General features: G+C 63.8%; 2 protein-coding genes across 4 annotated transcripts; one reads left to right on the top strand and one right to left on the bottom strand.

Annotated features, from left to right (window-relative positions):
* Window positions 1–2,365: 2,365 nt before the first annotated feature.
* On the top strand, window positions 2,366–6,827 carry LOC101715754 (tubulin gamma-2 chain). The gene is made up of 11 exons (XM_004859317.4): window positions 2,366–2,564; window positions 2,684–2,796; window positions 2,894–3,061; window positions 3,319–3,387; window positions 4,286–4,365; window positions 4,565–4,691; window positions 5,447–5,533; window positions 5,647–5,796; window positions 5,992–6,144; window positions 6,224–6,385; window positions 6,474–6,827. Exons 1-11 carry the CDS (start codon window positions 2,516–2,518, stop codon window positions 6,669–6,671), a joined length of 1,356 nt encoding a protein of 451 aa, XP_004859374.2. The 5' UTR covers window positions 2,366–2,515; the 3' UTR covers window positions 6,672–6,827.
* Window positions 6,828–7,698: 871 nt separating this feature from the next.
* On the bottom strand, window positions 7,699–14,993 carry Plekhh3 (pleckstrin homology, MyTH4 and FERM domain containing H3). Of its 3 annotated transcripts, none has more exons than XM_004859316.3 (13): window positions 14,831–14,993; window positions 13,086–13,141; window positions 12,655–12,734; window positions 12,384–12,575; window positions 12,150–12,307; window positions 11,947–12,067; window positions 10,729–11,035; window positions 10,080–10,287; window positions 9,802–9,929; window positions 9,493–9,625; window positions 9,065–9,379; window positions 8,674–8,865; window positions 7,699–8,050 (listed from the first exon to the last, which is right to left on the bottom strand). In XM_004859316.3, the coding sequence occupies exons 1-13, from the start codon at window positions 14,990–14,992 to the stop codon at window positions 7,907–7,909; spliced, it is 2,196 nt and encodes a 731-aa protein (XP_004859373.1). In that variant the 5' UTR covers window position 14,993; the 3' UTR covers window positions 7,699–7,906. The 3 variants fall into 3 exon arrangements, with proteins under 3 accessions (XP_004859373.1, XP_004859372.1, XP_087058455.1); XM_004859315.3 differs by having other exon boundaries at window positions 9,793–9,929; XM_087202329.1 differs by lacking the exon at window positions 14,831–14,993 and adding an exon at window positions 14,348–14,747 and having other exon boundaries at window positions 9,793–9,929.
* Window positions 14,994–16,262: the final 1,269 nt, after the last annotated feature.

A 16,262-nucleotide genomic window follows, 5' to 3' on the forward strand; every position in this document is an offset into this window, starting at 1 on the left:
GGCTGCACCCTGCACCCCAAGAAGTCCCCCTCCTCATGCCCACTGGCCAAGCCCCCTCTGCTTCCCGCGCTGTCCACCCTCGGATCACTCACCCCCTTCACTATGGGAAACTAATCCCTGAACCCCAGCCTGTGTCCCAGCAGCTCCAGCCTCCTGGGGCCTTGCACCCCAAGTGCCTCTGTCCCTGCCCCCTCCCCTCCGTGTCCTGCACGGAGGCATCTGCTGTGCTCTGCAAAGCTGGGTCCCTATCTCCTTTATGACAGGGCTTCTTAGCCTTTTCAAAAGAGAGACGCCTTCGCCAGTTTGGTGGGTAATGTTGTATAAAACAATGCACACAGAATTACCTTGGAAGCCAGGTGGATTGAAACACAGTTGCGGCAGCTGGGTGTGGTGGTGCATGCCTGTCATCCCAGAACTGGAGATCAGGGGACCAGCGATGCTAGTGGGGAGCGGGGAAAGAAACTTGGGAGGCTGTCTGATGTTGGAACTAGGGAAGGTTCCCTTCACAAGGTGGGAAGTGTGCAGAGCATAAAGTCCTGAGATCCCAGCACTCCAGAAGCTGAGGCAAGAGTACTGCCGTGAGTTCCAGGCCAGCTTGGGATACATAGCAAGAGGCTGTCTCAAACCAACAAACAAGGAAACAAATCAATAAATGAAAAGATAGATAACTTTGCATTAAAATGAAAATCACGGGCTGGGCTACAGCTCAGTGTGAAGCACAACTGTGCATGCAGGAGGGCCTGGGTTCAAGCCCCAGCTCTGCACAAATAAATAAAAAGTATTCTCTGTGACAACAAACACGCTGTGTAACATGTAAGACAAGCCGTAGACTGAGACAGGGTCAGTTTGCAGAATGTCTCAAAATCCCAAACAACCCACAGAAAAATGGGAAAGGTATATGAGAATTTGGGGGGGTACCAGGGATCGAACTCCGGGTCCCTGGGCTTGTGCAGCAGGCGGCGAAACCACTGAGCTAAATCCCTGGCCCTGAGAATTTGTTTTTGTTGTTGTTTTTGTATTTAGTGCTGGGGATCAAATCTAGGCTCTGCATTACTAACAGCAGTATAAACGTGTGCCGCCACTGTGGAAGACAGTGCAAGGAGTGCTCAAAAAACAAAACACGGAATTACCATACGATCCAGCAATTCCACTTCTCAGTATGCATCCAGAAGAAAGGAAAGCAGAGGCTCAAACCGGTATTTGTACACTCACCTTTGAAGCCGTGTCATTCATAGTAGCTAAGCAGGGCTGGAGGAGTAGCTTGGTGGTAGAGCACTTGGCTAGCATGTGCTAGGCCCTGGGTTCCATCCCCAGCACTGCTAAATAAGTGGCTAGCTACTCAAAGGAGCTGGGCACCTGGTGAAAGCCTTTAACCCCAGCACTGAGAGAGTCTGAGGTGGGAGGATCAAAATTCAAGTCCTACCAGGGTAACTTAGTGAGACCCTGCTTCAAAATAAAAAATAAAAGGGCTGTATAACTTAATGGAATGCTACCCAGTCTTCAAAAAGCAATTCTGACAGAAGTTATCCAATGCAGGAACCTTTAGATGCTGCGTTAGGGTAAGAAGACACACACAGGACAAGCAGCCTGATTCCAGGAGTCAGGCTCAAAGAGCAGAGCAACGACATCAGAGGCTAGGAGGGGGGATGGAAAGTGAGCCCCAGGGAGCCCAGAATTTCAGTTTGGAAGCTGAAAGAGTTCTGGACCTGGATGGTGGCGATTTAGGGAACAATGTGAAGTCCTCAATCCCATAGAACTGAATGCTCCCAAGCAGGTACAGAGGTAAGGCAGGAAACCAGCCTGCTAAGAATACCCAACCGGAGGGGGCAGGCCGAGATTAAAGTCAAGACACAGATGATTTTGAAAGAGGGGCCAAGGGCTCTTGCCTCTAGTGGACAAAGAGCCCCGAGCTTCTGGCCCGCCTCGCTTCTACTCAACTTAGGCAAGGGAGCAAGCAGTTAGGTTAATGGGAAATCCATGTTTCTCACTATTTCCAAAGAGTTCCCAGGTAAGTATTTCTCCAGACCAGATGTCAGCTGTTGTTGACTCTTCCCTGGAACTTGCAGTGCACCAGCATGCTGGCACGTCGTCAAAGGGGGCCAGCTCGCTGTTCCCTCCTTCCTGTCCACAGGAAGGTCAACTGGGCCTGGAGCCTTATGTCTAGTTTCCCACAGTTTGGTAAAGCTTATGCTGTGTGCATTCTAACACAAACGCAAAACCAGAGATCTAAAAGGAGGAAGTTGGTTTGAGCCCAGCCCGGTGCCCGGCGGCAGGTGACCGCACATCTGGCCAGCTCGCCCACCCCGCGCTGCCCCCGTGGGGAGCCACAGCGCAGGCGCAGACAGAAGGGGGGCGCTCTCACTCTGCGCCTGCGCGAGCCGCGGCGTCGCCTGCTGGGGAGAAGATGCTGCCCAGGTTGGGCTGTGCGGCCGGGCGGTGAGGCCCGCACTGCACACGCGCAGACCCGGCCCGCCTCCCGGCCCCGCAGCGCGCGCCCCGGGCGGGCGGATCCGCGATGCCCCGCGAGATCATCACCTTGCAGCTGGGCCAGTGCGGCAACCAGAGTGAGCGACGCCCGGTCCCCGTCCCCACCCTCCTGGGCGGCTCCCGGCGGGGGGAGGCTGGGGCCCTGGGTCCCCGGCTCTGGGCTGGCTCGAGCCCTCCCGGCCTCTCCCGCCCGCAGTCGGCTTCGAGTTCTGGAAGCAGCTGTGCGCCGAGCATGGCATCAGTCCCGAGGGCATCGTGGAGGAGTTCGCCACCGAGGGCACCGACCGCAAGGATGTCTTCTTCTACCAGGTGCCGGCGACGGGGCCGGGCGCGGGCTGAGGTGAGGGCTGCGGGGTCGGGGTCCGGCCGCCCTCAGTGACCCCCCCCCCCCGGCCTCCCCGGGCAGGCGGACGACGAGCACTACATCCCCCGGGCCGTGCTGCTGGATCTAGAGCCCCGCGTGATCCACTCCATCCTCAACTCTGCCTACGCCAAGCTCTACAACCCCGAGAACATCTACCTGTCGGAGCACGGGGGCGGCGCCGGCAACAACTGGGCGCGGGGCTTCTCCCAGGTGTGGCCCCTCCGCCCCCGGGCAGGGCGGCTCCGGCCATCCGGGAACTTGGCCAGACCACAGGGACAGTGAATAAGACCAGGGGAAACCCTGAGCAGAGGGACGCCTGGGGGGTCCAGGCAGACGCAGTGCAGGCCGTGCACGAACCATTTCTAAATTGCCGGCTGCACCTAGGTCACTTCAGAGGCAACAGAGCCCCAGGGTGGAGCCGAAGAGAGAGTCTTCTGCCTTACCCTCTCTTCCCTGTCTCCATACAGGGGGAGAAGATCCATGAGGACATCTTTGACATCATAGACCGAGAGGCAGACGGGAGCGACAGTCTGGAGGTGAGGTTCTCCTCTCCTGGGGTGTCCGGGAAGAGGCTCAAGAGGGATGGTGGCCTGAATCTGCGATGGCACAGGCCTGTGACCCTAGCACTCTGGGAAGCTGAGGCAGGAGGATTGCAAGTTTAAGTCCAGCCTGGGCAATGACTTAGCAAGACCCGCTCCCAGAATTTAAAAAAAATTTTTTTTTTTGTACCGGTGATCAAACGTGGGACCTTGTGCTTTCTAGGCAGGCAGCGCAACCACTGAGCTAAATCCCTGGCCCTAATTCAAAAAAAATTTTTTTTTTTTGTACCGGGGATTGAACTCGGGTCCTTGCACTTGCACAGCAGGTGGCGAAACCACTGAGCTAAATCCCCAGCCCCCCCCCAAAAAATATTGTTAAAAGCCCTGAAGAGATAGCTCAGTGCAAAGGCCCTGGGTTTAATCCTGTGCTACAAAATAGGCAGGCAGGCAGGCGGGCGGGTTGTGGTGGTGCAGGGTTGTAATCCTATCACTCTGGGAGGCTGAGGCTGGAAAAGTGCAAGTTTGAGCCCAGGTTTGACTACTTATCAACTTAGTGAGATGAGACCTTGTCTCAAAATAAAAAATTTAAAAAGGCCTGGAGGTGTAGCTCAGAACAAAGGCCCCAGACTCAGTCCTGAGTTTGGAAAAGTCATTCAGTCGGTTAGTGTGGGATACTGAGCACCATCTGGGGTATGCAGGTGGGGAGGGTGCCTCTCCTCACGGAGGTCATAACCAGTCGTGAGTTATTCACCCTCTGCCTGGCTCTGAACCAGCCCAGGAGCCTCTGGCCTGGGTGGACACAGGAAGCTTGAGCTGTCAGGGGGGTGTGTGGTGGGGAGGGACACCCTGAGGCTCCCGGCTCCTGGCCACTGTCTCTGCGCCTGTCCCCACACAGGGCTTCGTGCTGTGCCACTCGATCGCGGGGGGCACAGGCTCTGGCCTGGGCTCCTACCTCCTGGAGCGGCTGAATGACAGGTGAGCTGTGTTTGAGGACACACGCAGTGGGAGCAGGAGCGGGACTGTGGAGGTGGCCGAGGGAGGGGCCCGGGTGCTGTGATTGTCCCTGCCCCTCTGTCCCACCCCAGGTGTACAGAGCTCAGGGGCACTTCAGGAGGACCTGGGGGTCTGTCCTGATCACTATGCGCCGCTCCCCTTTCCTCTTCCTCACCCCCAGGTACCCCAAGAAGCTGGTGCAGACGTACTCGGTGTTCCCCAGCCAGGACGAGATGAGCGACGTGGTGGTGCAGCCCTACAACTCCCTGCTCACGCTCAAGCGGCTGACCCAGAACGCGGACTGCGTGGTGAGGCCGGAGGAGGAGGCTCTCCCTGCTGCTCTCACTTTCCAGTCCCGGACCCCGGAGAACCGAGCCCCACAGAGCCCTGAGTGGGCCGGGTCATGAAATAGGCCCTGACCTCCATGCGGCTCCCTCTCCCTAGGGGCACCAGGACCCAACAGAGCGAATATGCCCTGCCATCCCTCGCCCCCGCTCTGTGTGAACTGTGCTCACCCTATGTGAACTCTCAGATCGGGGTCGCTGCCTTAGCAGAGCTTCCCAGTTAACATCAGACTGCATATTTCAGGTTGTTCGCGATACCTTTTTTGAGACAGGGTCCTGTAATACAGTTTAGGCAGGCCTTGAACTAAGTAGCCTGGGTTGGCCTTGCACTCCAGGTGATCCTCCCGCCTCAGCCTCCTGAGGGCAGGGACTACAGGTGTGTGCCATTACACCCAGCGAGATAGCCACTTCTCACTGACTGGTTCTAGTGCTGGGGATTGAAGCCAGGTCTGGGCCGCCCCAGCCTGTTCTGTATTTAACGGCTGTGTCCCTGCGCTGTGCTGTAGGTGGAGTGGACAGGCCAGGCACTGTGTGGCACACTGGGGCACTCACAGGCTTGCTTACTGTCCCATGGGCCAAAATGAGTGCTGCTGCCCAAAGCCATCCTTTCCTTTTAAGTAACTGGCCCACTTCCGGTCTGGGCGGCAGTGGAGGCGAAGGCGAAGCTTCTCTTCTGGGCCATCCTGCTCTGAGAAGGGCTGCGGTCTCCTCGCCCCCAGGTGGTGCTGGACAACACGGCCCTCAACCGGATCGCCACGGACCGCCTGCACATCCAGAACCCGTCCTTCTCCCAGATCAACCAGCTGGTGAGCAGGCTCCTCGGCCCCCGGACCGGACCGGGAGCCCCCCGTGCCGCACCACTGGGGCCCCCAGGGAGCCGGGCCCCGCAGACCGGCCGTGACGCCGCACCCCGCCACAGGTGTCCACCATCATGTCGGCCAGCACCACCACCCTGCGCTACCCCGGCTACATGAACAACGACCTCATCGGGCTCATCGCCTCGCTCATCCCCACGCCGCGCCTGCACTTCCTCATGACCGGCTACACCCCGCTCACCACGGACCAGTCGGTGAGCGGCCAGCTGGGCGCCCCCTCTGCCTCCGGGCTGCTCCCGCGCCAGGCCGAGCCTCCGGCCGGGGTTGAGGCCCCGACCCAGGGCAGAGGGGACCCCAGGGGGCTCTCCAGGCCGCCCTGTGCCGGGCTCTTGGGGTTGGGCCTCTGCCACGCGTCCCCGCGGTGCCCTGAGTACCTGCCCCGGCCTCAGGTGGCCAGCGTGAGGAAGACCACGGTCCTGGACGTGATGCGACGGCTGCTACAGCCCAAGAACGTGATGGTGTCCACGGGCCGGGACCGCCAGACCAACCACTGCTACATCGCCATCCTCAACATCATCCAGGGCGAGGTGGACCCCACCCAGGTAGGTGCCAGCCCTCCGCCCCTCCTGGCCCGTGCCCTGGGCAGAGGAGAGGCGGCCACCGAGCCCTGTGCCCGCCCAGGTGCACAAGAGCCTACAGAGGATCCGGGAGCGGAAGCTGGCCAGCTTCATCCCCTGGGGCCCGGCCAGCATCCAGGTGGCACTGTCCAGGAAGTCCCCATACCTGCCATCCGCCCACCGGGTCAGCGGGCTCATGATGGCCAACCACACCAGCATCTCCTCGGTGAGCGGGGCTGGGTCTGTCCTCCCGCTCACATCCCACCGTCAGCCTCATGGCTTCCAGCCAAGGTCTAATGCCCAGGTTCTTCCAGCTCTTTGAAAGTTCCTGCCAGCAGTATGACAAGCTGTGGAAGCGGGGGGCCTTCCTGGAGCAGTTCCGCAAGGAGGACATCTTCAAGGACAGCTTGGACGAGATGGAGCGGTCCCGGGAGGTAGTGCAGCAGCTCATCGATGAGTACCACGCGGCCACGCGACCCGACTACATCTCCTGGGGCACCCAGGAGCAGTGAGCCCCACCCCACGCCCATGGGTCCCCAGCTCTGCCTTCCAGCCCACTTCCCCCTCTGTCTGCAGCCCAGGACTGGACCCACCTCCTGGTTTCCATTCCCAGCCCTTGATGTGCTTGTTCTGTTCTAATAAAGTAATAAAGCTCGGTGATGAATATAGTCAGGCTTGATTTTGGGGGTTTTTTTTGAGACAGGGTCTCACTATATAGCCAGGCTGACCTTGAATTTTGGACGATCCTCCTGCCTCAGCCTCCCAAGTGCTGGGATGATGCATGCACCACCATGCCTGGCTGAGATTTATCCTTGAATCTGGGATGATGGTTGTGATGGTAGAGTGGCTGTGCTTTTTACCATGTAGTCTAGGTCTTACTCTGCCTGCAACTGCCCAGGGATCTCCTAACCTGAGCCAGTCTTGATTCAGCACAGTGAGCCCCTCTCTCTGGATTCTGGGGTATCCAGACGCAGTGTCTCCTGCTCAGCTCCAGCCCAGGGTGGACAGTGTTATCAAGCCCTTCCACTTGGGGCTGAGGAAGCGGCATCCACAGAAGCAGGGTCACTGCCTGAGTGGCCCGACGAGCTGGGTCTGGGTTCCAGGACCCAGAGCTGTCAGAGCTGAGGGGACCCGGCCTGAGAGTGGCTGAGCGAATTTCCACTTCCTTTTCCCGGAAGTTCTTGCATCTCTCCAGCCCTAGCGCCTGCCATGTCACACCCTAAGCAGTGGCCGCAGCAAAGATGGACCCACACAGCCCGGAAGCAGGGCCTGGCAGTGCCAGCCTTGATGACTCAGGGACACGGGGAGGCCACCCCTCCGACACTTGCTCCCAGGGCAGAGGCTGGGTAATTGCAGCTCCTGCCTCCTGTGTGTGTTCGGGGGCCTGCTGCAACACCCACCCCCAGGGCGGTGGCTGCAGACTGGCGAGCAGGATGGAGCTCTGCAGTGTCCACTCCCCCTGCACCCCTGGAAGGCCCCCAGTGTGGGTGTCCTGGGGCGGAGCCCAACTCGTCCCCCACAACACTCCCACAGGAAGGGTTTGTGTAAATAAGGAATTTTTTTTTTTTTGCTTCTGTTCTACAAATAAATTAAGAAACAAACTAGAAAATTGCCCACACCATCTCAGTCCTTGGGTGTGGGTGGGCCCTGTCCCTGCAGGGCCGGAAGGGTCTGTGTCCCCTCAGATTCCAGGGCAGCTCTGGCCCCGGGCCGGAGGCGGCACGGAAGCCGTGACCTTTTGGCAGGCTCAGTCCTGCAGCTGCCCCAAGCATCCAGACTGTCCGTGGGGCTCGTCCAGGCTGGGAGGGGGGGCATCTGGCTGGTCTTGGCAGGGAGGCCTCTCCGGGGACGGGGCCAGGCAGGCATTCACCAGCTGCATGATCTCTTCCACCTAGGAAGGGACAGGGGTCAGGCCGCTCTTTTCTCCTACACTGTCCAGGCCTGGAGTTGCAGCTGCTCTACCTCTGTATCCTCAACACTCTCTCCTCGCCTGCTGTGTGCCAGCCTTTCTAGCTTTTTCAGACATGGTCTCTTTTCAACTCGGGATCCTCCGGCCTCAGCCTCCTGAGTGAAGGGATTATAAACTTGTACAGGGATCTTTCCTGCTTCTTCCTGCTTCTCCACCATGCCAAGTTTCTCTTCAGTCCTGGCCTCTGCACTCGAAATTCCCTCTGCCTGGAATGCAGTTCCCCCAGCTCTTCCTCAGGGTAGCTCAATGTCCCTTTGGGGATCCTTCCTGACTAAGGGGCCACTCCAGCCACTTCCTCAACAGTCTTTCTCTTTCTGGGAGTCAGGGTCTCACTACGTGTTCTAGGGTGGCCTTGAAGTTGCTCTTCCTGCCTCGGTCTCCCAAGTGCTCGGGTCATCGGCTTGCCCTGCCACACCTGGCTTCTATCTTCGAGTAGTCTTTGGGTCCTTGTTTACTGCTGGCTCCCCATCTCCTGTGCTTGGTCACTGCTGGGTCCCAGAGCCTCCAACTGTACCCAGGGTCCATGCGATCCACGCGCCCCTCACCTGTGGGCTCTGCAGGAAGAGCTGGCTGTCCCCGACTCTCAGCGCCAAGGTGTGAGGGCCCATCAGCTGGCAGGCGGCCACGTGGCCATAGCTGACGCTGTGGATAGGTTCCGGGTCCCCAGGCCGGGAGAGGGACAGGGCCTTGGCTCCCAGGCCCAGGCACAGCTTCTGTGGAGCGCCTCGGCCAGGCTCCTGCGGGGGCAGGGCAGGGTCGGTGGCAGGGCCCCTGGTTCGCTTTGCAGCAGGGGGTGGCTGTGGCGGGTGGGCGGGGCACAGTGCAGAACCCGGGCTGAGGCTGGGTCCCCTGGGCGGAGGGGCAGCCGTGCTGGAGGTGGGGGTGGAGGTGTGGGGCTCGGGCCGCCAGAGTCCCCTTCTCCCTTCTACCCCTCACCGTGCTCAGCTCCAGAACGTCATACCGAGCAGCGCCGAGCCCTGGACACTGCGCCGCCAGCGCCAGGTAGGCAGCCATGGCCTCGGCCCGGCCCAGGCCCCGCAGCCGCTTCCAGCCGCCCAGCACCGCGGCCGCTGGGCGTGCGCCTCCCCGGCCTGGCTCCGCGCTCCCCGCCGCGCCCCGCCGTGGCCCCCGCTCCGCGTGCCTCGCGGCCAGGCAGGGGCTCCGGGCGGCCCCGGCCAGCAGGGCGGCGGAGGGCGCAGGCCGCGGCGGGGCGGGCGGGGCGGGCCGGGCGTGCAGCAGCAGAGCGTGAGCCTGCAAGGAGGACCGCGTCAGCGAGGCGGAGGGGCCCGGGCTGCAGCGATGAACAAACAGCGGGGTCACGTTTGGGGGCGTCTGTGTGTAGGCACGGATGCCCCGAGCCTCACCTGCTCAAAGAGGAACGGCAGCTGGGGGCCGTCGGGGGACAGGCCCTCGGGATGCAGAGGCCCTTGAAGGCGCAGGCACAGCCTCCACCCCGGGTCCGCTGAGTCCTCGGGCCCGGCTTCCTGGGCCGCCAGGCTGCGGGAGGAAAGGACCGTGAGGCCTGAGGAGCAGGGAGAGGGGCGGAGCGACGGGGCGCGGCCGGGACAAGAGCACGTGGCAGCGCACGTGGCAGCGCCGCGCCCGGCTGGGAAGCTTGGGGACCTCTGGGAGCAGGGAGGGCGAGGGCCGGGCTGGACATTTACTTCTCAAACCTGGTGAGCACGTCGGCCACGACGGTGCCCCCGGCCAGTGCGCGCTCCTGGGCCCCGCGCTGCTCGTACAGCGCGAATGCGTTGCGGCTCCGCGCCAAACCCAGCCGCCCCACCAGCTCCCGAGCCACCTGCAGGAGCGCAAGGGACAGGGACCATCAGATCCCTCACCGCCGCTCCCTCCAGGTTCAAAACAAAATCTAGGACGGGGCAAACCAGGCCCTGGGGAGACAGGCCTGAGATGCTGGGAGGACCCCTGGGGAATGGGCTGCCGGCCTCACCTCGCCCGCGGTCGTGTAGGAGTCGATGGCCACCGGGCAGGCCCCGGCGCCGGGACAGTGCACGGTGCACTGCAGCTCCTGCCGCCGGCTCAGCGCAGCGATCTCCGCCAGCGACGGCACCAGCTCTCGGCAGCGCGTGCGGCCCAGCGCCCTGCGGATGAAGCGCGCGTATTCTGCCAGCTCCGAGTCGGGGAGCGCCCGCTCTGTCCTGGGTGGGGAGAAGTCCACGGATCAGTCCTTCCCCTGTGGCCTTCTTGGGTCAGTCTCCTCCCCTTCAACTCAGTCCCTAGAAGGTGGCTTGAATCTGCGCGGAGCTGAATTACTTTCCAAGTCTGGGGGCGGCGCTCTCCCACTGCCCTGGCCCACATCAGAGTCTGTGGATCGCTTTCCAAATCCCAAATCCAGCCGCCTGCCTATAGTTTCCTGAGCCCTGGGCTGGCCCACATCCCCGAGAAGTAGCCTTTGACAACCCCTCCGCCCGCCCAGGGTGCGTTATCTTAATTTGTCTGCTCACAATGGTACACGATTTTGTAGTTCCCACCCCGGAGCTGGGTCTGTTCACACCGGCCCTGACCAGGCAAGCCCCCACCATGCTGTCCCCTCCCCACCCTGCGGCTGCTTTCCTTAGCCCTGCACCTGCTCTTCTCACCTCTCCAAGTGCCCCAGGAGGTGACCCCGGACTGCGCCCCCAGGCCTGAAGGTACAGCTCATGCAGGTGAGGAGCTGCCAGTACCGCAGGGCGGCGGGGTCCTGCGTAGCAGGGAGCCCTGGAGGACCCGCAGGGCCTGAGGTCTGCTTAGCCAGCTGCAGGAAAAGCTCGTCCTGGAGCGCGGGCAGGTCCTGGCAGGTTTGCAGCACGCCCTGCATCAGGGGCCCGGGCCACCGTGCCCCCTCCAGCGCCTGCAGCGCCAGGAACAGCCTCACCGCCTCCTCTCGCAGGGGTGCGTAGCCCGGACCTATGGGACGGTGGGGGAGGAGGGATGGTTTGGAGAGGGGGCACAGAGCTGTGCCCTGGTGGGAAACCACGGCACGGCCCAGGGGCAGGTCACAGGGAGTAGAAAGGGATGTGGTGGCAAGGATGGAGGGGCGAAGGGCAGGGAGAGTGGAGGGAAAGCAATGGTCCCACAGAGCCAGACTCCAGCCAGGGAGCCCCTCCTTCTCCTGCTGAGCCAGGACCCTGGCACAGAGAAGAAAGAAGGGCCCAGGTTCAAGGCCCAGATCCAGAGCTGTCACCGCCGGCCAGATAACAGGCTGGTCTGGGAGTCAGAAAACCGAGTTCAGCCCCCAGCCCCTCTTCATCCTCTGGCTTTAGGGCCTGGCCAGCCACTCTGCCCCTTTGGGGAGAAGTGTAGCTGGAAGAAGCTAGCGGTTCTCCCCAAAGTCAGAGTGGAGTCTTTCCCACACCTGTGAAGGGGGGATGGTGTGGCCTTGAGTGCCATGAGAAACGGCCAGGTGTGGGGTGCACGCCAGGAACCCCAGCACTCTGGGGAGCCGCGAGGCAGGAGGACTGCAAGTCTGAGCCTAACCTGGGCGACTTAGGAGACCCTGTCCCAACATACCAGGGGGGTCAGAGCTCAGTGTATAGCATCTCTGGGTTCAAGCCCCAGTGCACCACCACCACCACCAACAATGGAGTGTAGTGAAAGAAGAAGAGTGTAAAAGCTCGAAGGACATCAGCAGTCAGGATGAGCCCCTTAGAGAAGGGCTCACGGGGTCTCTTTCTGTTCAGATTTCCATTCCCGCATTCCTCCTCCCTGGCAGCCTCTAGCCTGGAAAGAGAGGTGCTGGGGGGGTGTACAGGCCCTGGCACCGAGGCTGGATTCTTACCATCCCCAAGGATGCCGGGACCTGGGCCTGAGCCCCTCACCTGGGGCGCCCCCTCCGTAGGGCAGGGGCAGGAGCGGGGCATACAGGGCGCCACTGGTGTGCCGCAGAATGGGGTTCCGCCGGTAGATGAGGGCCACTGCCTCGGGGTCCGCACAACTCTCCTAGAGGCCGGGAAGAGGGAGGGGATGAGAAAGCCCAGGAAGCTTCCACCTCCCGCCACCCACTGCCCGGTCCACCCCTCACCTGGATGTCCCTGAGCAGGAGCTGGGTAGGCGTCTCCAGGGGTACCTTGGAGGAGATCACTTCCCGCAAGGCCACCCCCCAGCGCTCCGCCTCAGCCTGGCGCGGGGAGCACAGGCGGACGTTGTGTTTCCGGCCGGACACGGTCACCGACCATAGACCTGATGGGGGGGAGGCGGAGGGGCTATCAGGGCTGTCCGGGCCCCCGCCGGGCAGGGGGAGGCCCTCGGGTCTCACCGGTCTCCTTGGGCTTGCGTTCAGGGCCGGTCACGGAGCACAGGCTGGTGAGCACCAGGCTGCCGAGGCGCCGCGCGCCCTTCCCGCTGCCACTGAACTGGTCCAGGGAGTCGCGCGTGAGCACGAACCAGGCTCGGCGCGGGGGCAGCCACGGCCGCGCCCCTCCTGCGCGGGGCTCTCGGTACAGCCAGCCTGGGGGCGGCACGGCGCGGAGTAAGCCCATCGTCGCGCAGGACACGGGCCCCTAGCGGGCATCGGGATGGGGGCGCACCTTTCACAACCACGTCGGGGTCGTCCTCCCGCAGCCCCTTGTCCCGGATGAGGCTCCGCGTCTCCTCCCAGCTCTGCAGCCTGGCGGGAGGAAGCAGAGCCGGAGGAAGCAGGCTGCTCGCCCCTGCCCGGCCTCCAGGGGCTGCTCAGGAGGGGCTCCCCAGACGGCGGGGGCTGCTCCCCAGCGGGACACCCCTCCTCCGGACTGTGGGAACCGTGGGGCCGCGCTGACCTTGCACCAGAAATAGCCAGGACCCCCCTTCCTCCCCGAGCCCTCGGCGGGACCGCCCCCGGGACCCCAGCCAACCCGCAGTGTCCGGCGCGCCTCGCCTCCGCCAGGGCCTCTCCCTTATTGCACAACCCACAGGGGAGGCGGCAGGGCCGGGGTCCTGAGAGTCTGCTGACCACCAGGCTCGCAGAGGCCAAGCTCACCTGTCAGAGACCGGCCCGCTCCTCCCGGGCTGGGTCAGCGTCACCTCCAGGGCACCCTGGGGAGAGAGGCAGGGACGCTCAGAGGCACGGCTACGCTGCACGATCCCTGTGGACGGCCGGCGCTGCTCTGGGACTGAGGAAGGAGTGGAGGAGCGGGGTGGAGAGAGGGCGTCGCGGGCACCACACACGGCCTCCGGCCTCCGAAGCTCCTGCCTGGGCTCCTTTGGAGACACAGTCGGGGCCAGGTAGGGTGGGAGGAGCACTGGGTGGGGAGTTAGGCCACTTTAGTCCCCAGACTCCCTGGACCACGAACTCCAGCTAGGAAGGTGCACACATCCCGTCTCCGGCCCGAGGCCCCCATCTTTGAACTGGAAGAGGTGGGCAAAGTCCCTCCGTCTCTGGAGGCTGCTCCCGTCCCCTCGCAGGGCCACAGGCTTTTCTTCACCCTGGGACACCCAGCCCTGAGACTCGACTCGGGGTGAGCGGGGACCCTGCCCTGGCTCGGCCAGGCTGAGGAGCAGCACACGCATGCAGCATGCAGGCCAGGTGTGGTTGGGGATTTGGGCCTTCGCTTCACACCCTCGCCACCCCCCCACTTCAGCTGCAGACTGGGGTCTGAGAGGCCTCCAAGGCCACTAGAGCGAGCCAGGCAGGAACTGTGCCTGCCACGGTCCCACTGCACCCAGACTGCGAAATCCAGGAGGGGAGCAGGAGGGGGCCCAGGGCACCTGTCCCCTGCTCCAGGGCGGAGGAGTGGAGGTGGAGCACGAGGCAGGCCAAGGCACGGTTGGGCTGACACTGACAGCAGACCCTGCCGGGCGGGCCGGGCCAGGCCGGGAGCTGGGGAGGCCCTGTGCTGCGCCCTCCTGCAGAGCTTCGTCCCTGGCTTCTGGAAGTCGGGGTACTCTGTGCCCCACACCACCAGGGCCGGTCTGCCCAGTCTCTCGCCTGGCTCCCCTGTCTCAGTCCCCTCTTCCCCCCTCCTCCCTCTATATTTATCTGCCCTTGGCCTCGCCAGGTGCTGGCGGCCGCCCCACCCGGGCACAGAGCCACCAGGCCTGCTGGGGACCCCTGATGGGGGAGGGGAGCCTGGCCCAGGCCGCAGGTCACCGCACTCTGGTTGCCACGGGAGCAGCCGCGGGAGTAGGCACACCGTGGGATGAATGTGCCAGCGTGCCTCAGTTTCCCCACGGGGACATTTGTCACGACCCAGCGACCAAGCATCCCTTCCCATCCAGTCGGGGATTTTCTGGGAGCCTCACCATCGAATGCTGAGGATTCCATCCCTAGCGACAGGACACCATAGCCCCCAGCTCCCACTCTGGGGTCCCCGATTCGGACCCCAGGCCTCGGAGGCCATCCACCCTGGCCTAGGTCTCGGCTGTGGGAGCTCTCGCATCTGGCCCCAGGCTCACCAAGGGGGAGTGCAGAGGACCCAGGCGATCGAGCTGCCCAGCCGGCCTCGCCACATTCCTTGGCGCTGGCGGAGGCGGAAGAAGACGGGATGGGACGCGGGCCGGCGGGGAAGGGAGAGGCAGGGCCAGGTTGGGCCACGCGCGACGCCTCCCTGCCTCGGGGGCCCCCAGCAGGTGGACAGCGCCCAGGGCAAGACAAGGCCCATCCCACGGGCACCTCGCGAGTGGGGTGCTCCACGCCTCCGTCGCCCCTTGTCCCCGCGCCTGGCCGGAGTCGCGGCAGGGTCGGGCGCGGAGATGGAGCCAAGGCTCCGGGTCCCCGGCACTCACCCGCCCGCCGCCCACCGGACTCGGGGTCCGCAGCTCGAAGGTCTCGTCCTCGTCCCCGTCCCCGTCCCCGCTGAGCTCGCCGTCGCCGTAGTCCCGGTGCAGCAGGGTGAAGCCCCGATGGCAGCAGAGGAGCCGCCACCACAGCCCCCCGGGGAGAGGCATCGGGCGCGCGGGCCGGGGTCGCGGAGCCTGTGGGGCTTGGCGCGCGGGGGGGCGGGGGGGGGGCGACGTCCAGTGCTGGGTGTCAGGGACCCCCTCGGGGGTGCAGGGGGCGACACTGGGGGCCCCTGGAGGAGGAGGGCACGACGTCCAGGCCCGGCCGGGGGAGTGGGGAGCGATGTCCGGCGCGGGGAAGTCTCGTCCGCTGTGGCGTCCCGCGCGGCGGGGGGCGCGTCCGGCGCGGTGGCCGCGGTCCCTGCTCCGGAAGGGTCGGGTCCGGAGGGCGAGCAGTGCCGGGGCCCGGGCGGCGCGCGCTGCGCTCCCGGCAGCCCCGGACTGGCGCGTTGGGGGCGCGGGCGCAGCTGGGGACCCCGCCTCCGGACCCCTCCCGCGGCCCCCCGCCTCTCCTTTCTCTCCTCCCTTCAGTCCGGGGCAGGATCCACGTGTCGTCACCGTCCCCTGCGCCCAATCCCCGTGCCTGGCGCCGGGCTCGGCCGCCAATCACCGGCAGGAAGCGGCGCGGGTTGCATCATGTGCTCCTGGCCCGGTGACAGCGGGGAGGGGCGGGGCGGGGCGCTGCTGGCCACGCCCCGTCCCCGAGGTCGGGCCCGGGGTGCCGGTCACGTCACAGGAGCCCGCCTTCGCGATTGGGTTTAACTCTAGGCGCCCCGACTGCAGGCGAAATCCCTCCCGGAAGGCCGTGGGGCGGGGGGAGGCCGGACGCTGCGCCCCTGACCCCGCTGACCCGTGCTGCGCCCAGTGCTAGGGATGACCCTGCACCCCTGGAGTTGGGGGGTCTGGTTCCTAAATCAGAGTCACCTCACTTTGGGGTGAAGTTGAGACACGGACTCCCGGAAGGCGCAAGCCTCGGCCTGAAATAAAATCAATTTAATTTATGTTTGGAGTCGGGGTCTCACTACACAGCACAGGCTGGCTTGGGACTCGCTAGGTGTCTCCGACTCACCCCCGCGCGCGTGCTGGGGTGACGGGCGCGCGCCGTCACGCCTGGCCGGGATCGAGTTTGGACCGCGCAGCCCCACGGAGCGCCGAGGGCCCACGGGGAGCGCACTCGAGTAAGGACAGTGGCTCGGCATTCTAGGGAACTCTGTGGTTTTCTGCAGGCGAGCATCCTACGGGTCTGGACAGGATGGAGTTAACCGAGGTGCCAGGCGGCCGGGGCGGGGCCGGGCGACCGCGGGAGGCGCGCGGCGCTGACTCAGCGGCGATTCCCGCGGTCTCCGGCAAGGGCTCCAGCCCGGCCCCCAGAGATCTG

Source organism: Heterocephalus glaber, unplaced genomic scaffold (genome assembly GCF_053883595.1).
Source record: "Heterocephalus glaber isolate CG9 unplaced genomic scaffold, H.glaber_assembly_v1.0 deba00001773, whole genome shotgun sequence".
Taxonomy (NCBI): domain Eukaryota; kingdom Metazoa; phylum Chordata; class Mammalia; order Rodentia; family Bathyergidae; genus Heterocephalus; species Heterocephalus glaber.

Bases quoted from the DNA above. Each gene is read 5' to 3' on its own strand.
- LOC101715754 (XM_004859317.4), top strand. From the start codon at position 2,516: ATGCCCCGCGAGATCATCACCTTGCAGCTGGGCCAGTGCGGCAACCAG. The intron at 3,062-3,318 runs GTGTGGCCCCTC...GTCTCCATACAG, and splicing joins GGGCGCGGGGCTTCTCCCAG to GGGGAGAAGATCCATGAGGA. The intron at 4,366-4,564 runs GTGAGCTGTGTT...CCTCACCCCCAG, and splicing joins CTGGAGCGGCTGAATGACAG to GTACCCCAAGAAGCTGGTGC.
- Plekhh3 (XM_004859315.3), bottom strand. From the start codon at position 14,992: ATGCCTCTCCCCGGGGGGCTGTGGTGGCGGCTCCTCTGCTGCCATCGG. The intron at 13,142-14,830 runs GTGAGTGCCGGG...CTCTCTCCCCAG, and splicing joins GTCCGGTGGGCGGCGGGCGG to GGTGCCCTGGAGGTGACGCT. The intron at 12,308-12,383 runs GTGAGACCCGAG...CCCCCCCATCAG, and splicing joins ACGCAAGCCCAAGGAGACCG to GTCTATGGTCGGTGACCGTG.